Here is a 13,061-nt window from a genome sequence, read left to right as displayed (position 1 = left end):
TGCTGAGGGATGTTGTCAGCATTTCCTCTACTTCTGATGTTCATTTGGCTTACGTAGAGAAAATGGCATCACACCTGCACAAGAGGGAGGTATTAGCAGGCTTGAAGAAACCTGAGATTTGAAGAAATACAAAAAAAATCTTTAAGAGCTGGGGAATGAGGACTTGAGTGTTCTCAGTGCCTCTGGAATGCTGATCATTGGGGAGAAAATAAAAAACCAGGCAGTGAAGAGGGGAGTGGCTAAAAATCCTGAACAGCTGCAGTCCGCACTGCAACATTTTATTGTAGACTCCATTTATCCTTACGATATTTGACACCAAAGTGAAAAGTTAGTGGCTGAGAAAAAGCCTCACACTGTCTTAAGGACTGGGATCAGAACTTGAGATGTGCACAAATGGCCAATTGAAACTCTCCACCTTATTTGTGGACAGAGAAATTTGTTGAGAATTTCACTGAATTTCTCCAGGGGAGGAGAAATTCTCAAAAGTTTCTCCCGGGTAGGGCTCCCCATTGGCAGAGCTTGTAGCACAGCTTCTTTCTTTCTTCCTAAGGAGTTTGGGGGGTTTTGTACTGCAACAGCATCGCTTGTCTTGGGAGGCTGGCCCCCGGTTTGCATCCACTGCAGTGCAGGTGGAGGAACATTGTGTCCAGCTCCAGGGATGATGTGAGGTTAATGCTCTGCCAAAATCTGTTCTCCAGCTTCCTAAAAGTTTTCTCCCCCCATGAAAGAGGTTTCCCTTGTTCTGCCTCATTCAGGATGTTTTATAATTTATTTTGGTGGTGTTTTTGAGCTTACCTACTCACAGCTAACCTCCCAGGCTGCTTGCACAACCAAATCTGAAAAGGCCTCATGGGAGGAATTACCTCATGTTGCCTTCCACTGGGCTTCAGTTGAAGTGTAGGGAGCTGAGGAGGCTACAGGCAGCCTGAGAGATGATTGTACAATGGAAAACAGGACACTTGTGCTCACTCCTTGGCCACCTCCTAAGTAAGGTAAACCCAAGAAACCCAAACCCAACCCATGAGAAGTTCTCCAAAATTTCTTCACCATTGAATTTCTTTTTGAAAGCAATTTCTCTTATATGAAATTGAATGAGAATGGTAAAAAAAAAAAAAGTGGGCAAAATTTTTGGCACAACACTAATCAGAACTCCGATTCTCCAGGGTTTGCTAGATAGCCATGCCCCCTTCTCTGGCCCAACCCACTTTCCCCCAAGTACTGGTTGGTGGTTTCCTAGATTTTGTGCATTTTCCCCCATTCTAAAAAGTTGAAATGACTCTCCTACGGCTTAGGAGCTTTGAGCTAAAATATGCTGATATTTTTTGCATTTTGGCCCCACGTTCTTTGGCCTCAGCCCTGCCCACCATTGGAATGCAGCCCATGAGAGCTTCTCGAAAGTGGGATCCGGTCCTCGAGCTGAAAGAGGTTCCCCACCCCTGGTCTAGAACTTCCTTACAGCTGTCATTTCTGGGGGCTTCTTCTGGAGCTTTTATCTTGCTATTGAGATTGTTCACTCACGGAAGTTTGCAGGTCCTTTAGATGACATCGTCAACCTCCAAGGTGTCTCTGGCACTAAATGGCCTTTATTCCATTTTTTAAAAGAACAGAGATAATGAGCTATCAAATTACTGCGCTTGAGTTCCGCTTGAGTTCCACTTGAGTTCCCTTCATGAAAAAGGAAAAGCCACAAGAAAAGGAGCTAGACCACAGTGCCATCTAGTGGCTGTATAATAAAACATATCGAAGACTGAGATAAGAGGGAAAAGGAGGGGGGAATGGGGTGTGTGGAATGAAGCGTGTGTAAAGAGAGCCTGTTGTGATCCTGCATTTAAAACAGAAGCAGAAAGCCCTGTTTTAAATGCGGGATTTTAGGCTGGTGTAGAGATGCTCTGTGTGACCGATTCTGATGTTACAAGAAGCAAGCACTCCAGGGGAGCTGAACTATGGGAGGTAGAAATCCTGACCAGTTTTAACTTTAGGTGATGGGAGATGATGAAAGGAGAGGATGTGATAAAGAAGCTCTGGTGAACATCATGCCCCCAAATGTTTTATCTGCAAAAGCTGTTGTACGCGAACAAGTGCTCAGTCCTAGAAAGCCTGAGTATCAGGCAGTACTGTTCCTCCCCCCCCCCCCCCCGGTCTTTTAGTTTCCATGGAAGCTTGTGTGTAACTATAATCTGGAAAGTTGGCACTCACTGCTCCACCATCTGTAAAGGATAAAGTTCTGTACAAATTCGGGCCTTGTAATGTTACTGAATTACCAAAAGCTATGCTTTCAGGAGCAGAGAAACTGAGTAATAAAACAACAGTTAGCCGCACCTCTGTGGATATGGCAAATGACAGAAATAACTTGAATAACTTCATACATGGTATACATAACACAGTGGAAAGTCACAGTTTTGTACCCACAGCATCTTCTCTCCCAGTTGAACTGACACCTGATTCTCATAATATTTTTTAATTGATGCAGTCATTGCAAGGTGATTCCTCCATCCTGCATAACTTCATGCAGTGAACCTTACAAATTCACCCCTACAGGTGGGGCTTCAACTTGCAACAAAATGCTGCAGTGCACAGTGCTACTGTTCTGGGTTCCAACTAGCCAGCCATGCTCTCTTCCAGGAAACTCCCCCCCCCAATTTTCTAACCCCTCCCCAACCAGCACCCAGCATTATGTGGCCACTGGGCATGCCCATTCCTCATTGAACTGTTTTGTTCCCCCCCTCCATAGGACTTTTCCAACTTCTGGCTAGGAGGGACACAGGGTTCTCTCCCTACCTGGGGTCCCCAGAAGCTGGAGCAGAGGAAGGTGACTCATACTGAGTCAAAACAGTCATCCATCTAGCTTAGTATTATCTACAGTGACTGGCAGCAGCTCTCCTGGGCTTTAGATAGGAGTCTTTTCTAGGCCAGCTCTACCTGGAAACGCTGAGGATGGAAACTGGGAACTTTTGCATGCAAAACATGTGGCTAACCACTGAGCTACACAAATAATGTATTGCCAGGGTCCCCAACCTTTTTGGACCCGTGGGCACATTTGGGAATTTGAAACCATGCTGTGGCCACCACCACAAAATTCTAATTACCACTTTGGCGTTCAGTCACCACTTTGGCGTTCATGGATCTCAGGCTGCATCTTATTCAGCAAAAACTTCTGTTTCATGTCTATTGGACACCGCAACGTCTCTTTAATAAGGGATTGTCTAATTTGGCTAATTGTAGGTGGTGCAATACAACTATGCTTCTTTTAAACTTATGTTCTGGCAATGTCCAGTATTTGCTTCTTTTTGGGAGAAGGTTATTACACAGATAAATTTTGTACTGGAACAGTCTTTAATGATCACTGATGTACATGGTCTTTTAAATTATTTATCTGCTTCGTGGAAATTAACAAATGGTCAACGTAAATGGATTCTCTGGGCCCTTTTAACAGCTAAAAGAGTCATATTACAACACTGGAAAGATAAACACTAACCTCCTATAATGAGGCCCTTACAACGCTATCAATATTTGAACGGATGGCATATAGGTGCCTCCTTCAAATGGATTCTTATTTGGACATTTGGTCAACTTTTGTTGAACCCCATGTTAATTGCTAAAAAGTTGTATGCATTTCATACAAATCCATGTATGTGCATTTTAAAAAATTGGATTTTTTTTTTTTAAAATGGTTGCCTGTAGGCACCACGTTGGGGACTCATTCGCAGTGCCACTGGAAGTGCCCACAGGCATCATGGCACCCCTGAGTGCCGCCTTGGGGACCCCTGATGCATTGCTTCTTGAAAATTGATATTGTGTTGATGTACAGGCATAGTGTAGGCCTGGTGTCAACTTAGAAGCTGCATAAAAGGTGTGTGTGGAGGGCACCTAATAGGAATTTCAGTGGTTAGGGGGGAGATTTCAGTGCTTCTCCCCACAATAGCGGAAGCAAAACAAATATATATATGCAAAATAAGTCAAAATATGCAAATATACCAAATTTGAATAAGTTTTACAGATTGGAGAATTGGCATAGAATTTGGCTGCCTTGCATCAAAATTTTAGTTTAGTGTTTTGTTTTGTTTTTAAGCACAAAATATATATTGGTCCGCGTTATTTTCTTTCTCAATCTGTCATCCTTTTGATTCCTAAACCTTAGGGAATAAGAAGGGTAAGTATGTAGGAATATCTGATGTTAGCTTTGGAAAACTTTTTTGATGGGAGAGAACATCCTTTCACGGGATGCAAGATGTTAAATGCTCAAGTCAGCCTCTGTGTTGGCTTGAAATGGAGAACATCATGCTAAGAAGAAGCATGTGGCTGTACAAAAGTGTGCTTTCTTCTTAATCTGCCATGTGTAGAAGGCATGGATTCTACTCTTATGGGAGTCACTTCCTTAAATGTTTATTACCTTTTTGTGTGGGTTGCTAACTTAGAACATTTATTGCATTTCTCTTCTTTTGCAGAGAGATGGTCAATGCATGGTTTTCTGAGAGAGTTCATACCATTCCAGTGTGCAAGGAAGGGACCAAACACCACGGTGAAGCTTGTTCTTGTCCCAGTCACCAGACAACACGCACTGAGGGAACTAACCCCTCACCACCAACCAGGAAGATATCTGCTTCTGAGTTTGACAGGCCTCTCAGGCCTATTGTTATCAAGGATTCTATCGGAACAGTGAGTTTCCTGTCGGACTCTGAAAAGAAGGAGCAGATGCCTCTCCAATCTCGGACGCTTGGGAATGATCCGGGAGATCAATGTTCAAGGCTCTTAGAATTGGTGAAGGATATTTCTAGTCACTTGGATGTCACAGCCCTTTGCCACAAAATTTTCTTGCACATCCATGAACTCATAGCTGCTGATCGTTACTCCCTCTTTCTGGTCTGTGAAGACAGTTCCAATGAGAAATTCCTCATCAGCAGGCTTTTTGATGTTGCTGAAGGGTCCACCTTAGAAGAAGCTTCAAACAATGGCATCCGCTTGGAATGGAACAAAGGGATAGTGGGCCATGTGGCAGCTTTGGGCCAGCCCTTGAATATCAAGAATGCTTATGAGGTAAACCAAGAATGGTTGTGTGGAGGATTGTCTCTGTGTGTTTTATCCAGAGAAACTGGTTTTAAATCAATCAGTCAATCAATAACAGCAACAAAATGACCTCGGAGGGTGGCCAACTACCAAATCTCAACCATGACCCATCTAGCTGAATATTATCTACACCAGGGATGTAGAACCTCTTTCAGCCCAAGGGCTGAATTCCATTTTGGAGAAGCTTTTTGGGGCTGCATCCCAGAGATGGGTGGGGCTGAAGGAAAAAGGATGTGGGGCCAAAGGCAAAGGGTGTGGAGCAAAACACCAGCATCTTTTAGCTTAAAACTTTTACCACCAGAGGTATTTCAACCTTTTAGAGTGGGGAAAAAGCTGCACAAAAGCCGGGAAATGACCAAACGATTGGTGGTTGGCAGAAAGGGTGTGGGACCAGGAAAGGGCGTGGCTGTCTGGAGAATCCCAGAGGGCTGGATTTGGCCTCCAGCCTTGAAGTTCTGCTTCCCTTGTCTATGGCATTATTTGTGGCTTTTAACAGGAGAACTTCTGTTAATATCTGTTAACATAACATGTGTTATGCATAGTGATGTGAGAAACCACCCCCGTCTGGATTCTCCGGGCACCCGCCCAGCCCTTGCCCCCACTTGCTGGTCCCCAGACTGTGCTGGAGCCCCTCCTGCGCTCGGCGAGCAGCCCACTCCCACCCTGGCGGCCTTATTAAGCTTTGTGCATTTTTGCGACCGCCATTTCATTTTTCAAAAAATGTCGACTGCGGAACTCGATGAGGCCACCAGGGTGAGTGCGGGTCGCTTGCTGAGCGTGGGCTGGGGGCGAGCGGGGGCAGGGTCTCAGCAAGCAGGGCTTGGGGGTGAGGGCAGGGAGGGTCTGCCAGATTCCCAGATGGAATCAGGCACATGCACCATCCCTAGTTATGCACATATGTCTGGGTGCTGAATGAAGTACATAGGAATATAGGAAGCTGCCTTATGCTGAGTCAGACCATTGCCCCATCTAGGCCAGTATTGTCAACACTGACTGGCAGCAGCTCTCCAGGGTTTCAGGCAGAATTCTTCCTTAGCTCTACCTGGAGATGCCAGGGATCAAACCAGGGACCATCTCCATGCAAAGCATGTGCTCTACAACTGAGCCACAGTGTCTCCCCTGTATGTATGTATGTGTATGTGTATATATGTGTGTGTATGTATATCTATCTATATCTATATATCTATATCTATATATCTATATATGCACACATATATATTTATATATATACATATATATATACACACACACACACACAGGATTGAGCATGGTCTGCATAACAGTGGTAGAATTTAACTTTTTAACTCCCTCCTGAAATGAAAGAAACTGATCTGTTTCATTAGTGTAGCTTATTTAGCCATGAGCACACTGCATTCAGTGTACTTTACTTATTTTCATCGAGAACAGAAAATTTTCTAAAAATGGTTATGTTTTGAATTAGCTGCATACAACGGTGTGTTTTCATACTGTGTAGCTGTGTGTAAACTGCAGGTTTCTATACGCTTCCTAGTTCTTTGCTAGTTCTTTAATTTGCGTTCTTTGTCTGCAAATATAACATTTGAATTTACATTCTTTATCTGGAATGTAAATGTCAGGAAAAATAACTTAAGATGCAATCCTATGCATGTTTAGACAGAAAAAAGTTCTAAACTCCCAGCATTCCCCAGCCAGCCATGCTAGCTGAGGTATGCTGGGAGTTGTAGGATGTTTGTCTGCATAGGATTACACCCTTAAAGAATAGGGCCTTTTTGGTGGTTACTTCAAGCTGCAGGAGTTTCTCCCCAGCTTCCCACTGACGTCTTCATCAGACTCCTTCCTTAATTGTTTTTAAACAGTCCTGAAAGATCTTTTTCTTTAACCAGGCCTTCTCGGTTCAAAGAAATAAGGGTATTTATATGGTCTTAAATGTGATGGCTTCTTTTTTTCTGTTTAGTTGATGGTTTGGGGACTGTATTATCATACATTTTATTTTGTTTCAAATGGATTGTCTGCTGCCTTGTAGGGCTAGAAGGTAGAAAGGCAGGGTAGAAATTCCTTAAATAATAAAGAAATAATTCTCCAGAGCCAGCATGGTGTAGTGGCTAGAGTGCTGGACTGGGAGTCGGGAGATCTGGGTTCTAGTCCCCACTCGGCCATGGAAGCCCACTGGGTGACTTTGGGCCAGTCACATACTCTCAGCCCAACCTACCTCACAGGGTTGTTGTTGTGAGGATAAAATGGAAGAGGAGGAGGATTATGTACGCCACCTTGAGTTCCTTGGAGGAAAAAAGGTGGGATATAAATGTAATAAATAAATAAATAAATAAATAAATAAATAAATAAATAATTGAATTCTCTTATCCATCACCTCATAATGGAATGTTGTTACTAAGAGGGACAGTTATATAGAATATCCTGTAGTTATATAAACTGAAGGAATATGCATATTTTGTGAGAAAGCATGTATATAGTTATATGTTTTCTTCCTTTGACAGGATCCCCGATTCAATGCAGAAGTGGACCAAATCACAGGCTATAAGACACAGAGCATCCTTTGTATGCCAATAAAGAATCATAGGGAAGAGGTAAGGTCAAGCATCTGGTTCTTCGTTTGTTATAGCCTTTCCAGCTTCACTAATTCCTTAAACTGTTTTCAGCTTTCAGGCTCTGTCCCAAAGTACAACATTGTTTTTCTCTCTTTTGCCTTAAAAAAAAGTCTGTCTGCATATATTCCATAGAGTATAGTTTTGACCTGCTCCATAAAATATGCAGAATTGGAATACAGCCATTCCCCCCGCCCCCCAGTGTTAGCCATTTTTGGCAAAGCCAGTGGGTCTGCAGTTTCTTCTTGTAAATATTAAGCTCTTATTTTGTTTGATTCATTTTTCCTTTTAGTTTGACTGAATGTGTATCATAAGGACATTTTGTATATGTTGAAAATATATTACTAAAAAGCTCTAAAATAAAATGAACCTACCATAGGCTTACTATCTAAAATAAGGAAGAAGAAAGGAGATGAAAAAACAAAGAAAAAATTGATAGAATAAAAAAAAAGAAATTGAAAAATACGTGGAATAGACAAGCCATAGAATTAAAGTAGAGAACAGTATTACATTATTTGTTTTCAACGTTTGTTTATCAGGAATTTAATATTAAGAACACAGTTATTATGATTTCAAATCTGATGATTTTTAAGCTCCACATGACAAATCCATATTGAAAGATGGTAAAAAAATATTGTAAATAAATAAGTTGAACTCACATGTTTAAGGAACTAACAACATAACCCTATACACACCTACTCAAAATTAAGTTCCACTGAGTTCAGAAGGGCTTATTCCTGGGTAAGTGGGTATAGGGATTAATAAATTAATTATATTTCTATATCATCATTAGCGGAAGCATTCTGAGCAGTTTACAAGACAAAGCTTAAAGCCATAAAATAGAATAACATAATAAGACATAATATAGAATATAAAGTTTAAAACAGACTAACACCAAAGTAGTAACCAAGATAGCCAGCAACTGTGCAAAGATCTAAAAACACACTAACACAATTTTTAAAATTGAAAGGTTAAAAAGCCTGGGATTGCAGCCTAAAACCCAGGTTAAAAATCTAAACATGTTTCCTTGAATGTAAGGTCTGAGCATGTGTGTCTATAATTTAAATATTATTTAAGATAAGGTGTTTTTTTTTAATTGAGAGCGGTTTTATTCCATTGGTGGTGAATGGCTGCACATCAGTCCTTATGGGTTACAACCCTGCAACAGTAGCCTGTTTACACAGCTGAGCTTTCTTATCAGCACTCATACCTGCCACCTATGCGGCGCTGCCTTGCAGGTATGGTGGTGCCAATCTCTTTGGCAATCCCCCCACCCCCAGTCTAAATCCCAAAGATTATCATTATTGCCTCCTCCCTCAGAAAGTATTGAGCCTATTCTGAGTTCTTGCCTACCAGCACATGGGCAGAATCATCCAACTCCAACTGTTTCTAGTGTATGATGAGCTCTTCACATAGATTTTTTTTTTTAAGCACAGAGCTTTTCTACATGAGGCTGTTAATCTGCTATATCTCCTTTTGGTTTCGTCACAGAACTGAGATCCTATAGACTCATAATCCTATATATTTCACTTGCTGAAATTAGTCCCAGCCTTGAAGGCTTTCTTCACATGGAGTTTTTATCCTGCGATTGAGATTGCTCCTTCAAGGAAATTTGCTTGCTCTTTACATGACGCCGTGATCATTCAAGGCATCTCCTGCACTAAATGCCCTTTGTTCTGTTTTTAAATAGATCACAGATAATGAGCTATCAAATTACCCCATTGTGTTCCACTTCAGTTTCCTCTGTGAAAAGAGGGAAAGCGGCAAGAAGCGAGTGAGATCAATGAAAGATAATGGAAGACTCAGATATGGGGAGAAGGAGGAGGGAAGGGGAGCGGGGAAAGGAAGCGGATGAAAAGGGGAGTCATTGTGATCCTGCATTTAAAATGGAAGCAGAAAGCCCCGTTTTAAATGCAGGATTTTAGGCTGGTGTAGAGATGCCCGAATACAAATTATCTGGTGCCCATCAGTAGTCTAAAGTCATCATAATCTGTTCTATGCTAATGGCAAACTCAATTCTCTAAACACCACGCAGTAAGCAGCTGAAATAGCACCATCCATGTACAGGTGGGAGGTATCAGCAAATCTTAGGGAACCTCAAGGTTTTCAGAAATACAAAAAAAATCCCTTTAGGGGGAAAAACCCTAAAGGGAAAAAACACCCCAGATAGCCCAGTGAGCATGTTCAGTGGGCATCGAGTGCTGGCATCGAGTGCTGGCTGAAGTGTGTGGGGGGCGGGGGGAATGGAAAACCAGAAGGGAGGGGAGAAGGGAATTGAATATCCTGAAAGGGGCTTTGGCTGGCTTGCTGGAACACCGAGCAAGAGCACTGAACAGCGCACCATTTTGTGGCCAGCCTCACTTGTATATACTAATAGCAAACTCATTCCCTGAGTGCCTGTACTCATGTAGCCAAAACAGCACCACCCACAAACAAGAGGAAGGTATGAGTATACTTGGAGGAACCCCAAGATTTGCAGTAGTACAAATCTACTGTAGTACAAATCCACCTGGTGGGTGATAACCCAAAACAGCCCAGTGAGAATTGAGCATGCTCAGTAGTCACAGAATGCTGACTGTTGCGGGGAAAGAAACAGAAAAACAAGGGGGAGGGGGAAATGAAATGGAGTATCTGGGAAGAAGGCATGGCTGACTGGCTGGAACACAGAACAGGAGCACACTTTGCTGAAGGTCCCGCTTCTTGCTATATATTTAACAGATTTGTTTGAAGCAATCCTGTCCTTGCTGCACTACCAGGAAATGATGAGGAGAGACATTACCTGTGGCTAAACTGCACAACATTGCAAAATTTGTTGAGAACTGAGAAGTGTAAGGGGGGAGATGAGAGGGAGAGCAGGGCCATTCCACCAGTCCTGCTGAAAGGCCTCCCCCATGAAGGTGTCTCCTCTCTCAACTGTCACCACCAGCACCCATATGAGCAGGCTGTGCTGAGGGAGATGAGAGGGGAAGCAGGTCCATTCCAGCCCGGAGGGAGGAATTAATGTTTTTCCCCTAATCCCTCCCTATTCCTTTTTAGATTGTAAGCCTGCCAGCAGGGACTGTCTTGTTTAACTGATTATATATGAGCCGCTCTGGGAACTTTTTTGGCTGAGGAGCAGCATAGAAACACTTCAAATAACTAACTAACTAACTAACTAAACATTAGCCTACATGTGTAAGTATAGGACTTCTCCTATTTTTGAAAAGGTCAATCCATTACACTGTTTCTTGGAGTATGCAAGCTACCATTGCTTGTTGAACTTGTTCTTAATATATCTTCCTCACTGCCATTGCAAGCGTTCCCCTTCCACCTTTGTTCCTGCTTGGCAGATGCTGAAGCTGGCCGCGAGTCAGTGAACAACTGAACAGACCACTGCATCTGGTGGTGTCTGGCGTCGGAAGTCTGGTGTATGAGATCCATGTTTTGCTAATGACATACTTTCTTTAGACAAGCAAGCTGAAACCAAACAAGAATGTGTCAGGCCATTGGCTTGCAAGCCTACTTTTATCATAAACTTTGAGGGGCCTTGGTCTCTACAGCTACCATGTAGTTAGCCATCTTTGACCAAAGAAAACATCAAATACAATAATCTCAGATCAAGCTATTCCTGAGCTCTTAGAATTGTTTGAATAATTGTTTAGTTCACCGTTTGTAGCTCCTGAAAAAAATATATGATGGGCTAAGTACTCTTCAAGTACTTGAAACGTTGTCACAGAGAGGAAGGCCAGGATCTCTTCTCGATCATCCCAGAGTGCAGGACACGGAATAATGGGCTCAAGTTACAGGAAGCTAGATTCTGGCTAAATATCAGGAGAAACGTTCTGACTGTTAGAGCAATACAACAATGGAACCAATGACCTAGGGAGGTGGTGGGCTCTCCCACACTGGAGGCGTTCAAGACGAGGCTGGACAGCCATCTGTCAGGGCTGCTCTGACTTGGATTCCTGCATTGAGCAGGGGGTTGGACTCGATGGCCTTGTAGGCCCCTTCCAACCCTACTATTCTGTGATTCTATGATTCTAGGTCCCTCATAAACACAAGCAAAATTCCAGCTGAAGGAAAGCAGGCCCTTCTTTGGTTTGGAAATGTAAAACAAACTGATAGATTAATGAACTGACAAAGGTTAGAATGAGGATGGGGAAAGGGGGTGATGTGCTACACTAACTTCTGTGCATTAGAAATGGGAGAGGACCGGGTTTTGGAATGTTTCTTAGGGTAAGCTGGGTTTTTCTTCCTTTAACTCTCCTACCAGAAGGTTTTCATCACTCTCACCATAATGCCTAACTGACATATTTCTGGAATGAGGCTTGATTCACTGAATCCGCCCCTGAATTACCATCTGCTTTTAGCTTATTTTCCTTTTTTAAAAAGCCATTAACAAGATAAAAACACCCAGATTCTTTGTTTTCCCCCCACAAAAATGTCCAGAAAACAGACATAACCATTATCATGAAGATCTATCTAGCAGATAAAGGAAGCTGCTGAATCTTTAAAGTAACTGAATCTTTAATAACAATCCAGAGATTTAAGGCCCTTCTGCACAGTCACTGGACTCATGCCGCTTGCACATTTTAGCCATTGTACATTTGTCCCGCAAGGGATGCTTCAGTGGCATAGCCATCTAAGAACATTCTGGGCAGGTTCTCTTCCATGCCCTGTGTGTGAATATCTATGAAAGTTTGGGCATAACAAGTGATGGAGGGGATAACATTACTGTGTGAGAAGAGTTCATTCCCTTTTTGAAAGAACGTGGCTATATTTGACCTTTTGTGGAGGAGATAAAACAGCAGAAACAGCCCCCATTTAAAAACAACAGCAACTGGAAAAAAGGAGACAATTCTGTCCCTTACTGCTTCCTTCTCCTCCTCTCTTATACATACCGCTCTGAATGCAGGATCCTCCTGCCGGCAACCCCCCGCTCCCCCATCAGTCCCATTTTACTTGCAGAGGGCTGTGCATGCACATTGCCATGAGCAGGACATGGAGTGGATCATGTCTCTAATGTTCACCAATTGACACAGTGGGAAAGATGGGGAGATACTGTGTGTGCGTATGTATGTGTTGCTTCTCACTAGGTCACACAAATTCAAGAGATGTTCTTGTGACAGTCATGCAAACACTTTTCCATGCAACATTCACAATAGCAATTAATATATCAAATTGGAAGTATTGCATTTTGCAAGGCGATGTTGTTGTTTTTGTTGTTATTATTTCTAGAATTTATCCTAGGTGTTCTTAGGACAATTTTCAAAAGAGTAAAAGACGGAAGTATTTAATAATACAAAACACAGCGCAGGATAAAAACTCCAATCCATAAAAACTCACAGCAGTCTGTTAACTTTTAACATTTTTAATTCTAACTGCTGTGGGTAGGGCCAGCCCTACCATGAGGCTCAGTGAACCTCTTGTCTCAGG

General features: G+C 42.5%; 1 protein-coding gene across 15 annotated transcripts in view; it reads left to right on the top strand.

Annotated features, from left to right (window-relative positions):
• Positions 1 to 13,061, top strand: part of PDE5A (phosphodiesterase 5A) — a 123,284-nt gene that overhangs the window by 21,672 nt on the left and 88,551 nt on the right. For all 15 annotated transcript variants that reach the window (XR_014792053.1, XM_084855928.1, XM_084855920.1 and 12 more), the window contains exons 2-3: positions 4,446 to 5,034; positions 7,539 to 7,628. Coding sequence is in view for 14 of the 15 variants with exons in the window: in XM_084855928.1 (XP_084712054.1) it covers positions 4,446 to 5,034; positions 7,539 to 7,628 (679 nt within the window). In the remaining variant the exon portion in view is untranslated. The remainder of the gene's footprint in view (positions 1 to 4,445; positions 5,035 to 7,538; positions 7,629 to 13,061) is intronic.

Source organism: Heloderma suspectum, chromosome 5 (genome assembly GCF_057233095.1).
Source record: "Heloderma suspectum isolate Gila_16-S chromosome 5, 16-S_ref, whole genome shotgun sequence".
Lineage (NCBI taxonomy): Eukaryota > Metazoa > Chordata > Lepidosauria > Squamata > Helodermatidae > Heloderma > Heloderma suspectum.
Note: the sequence above shows the minus strand (reverse complement) of the source record. Positions and strands in the feature narration are given on the sequence as shown.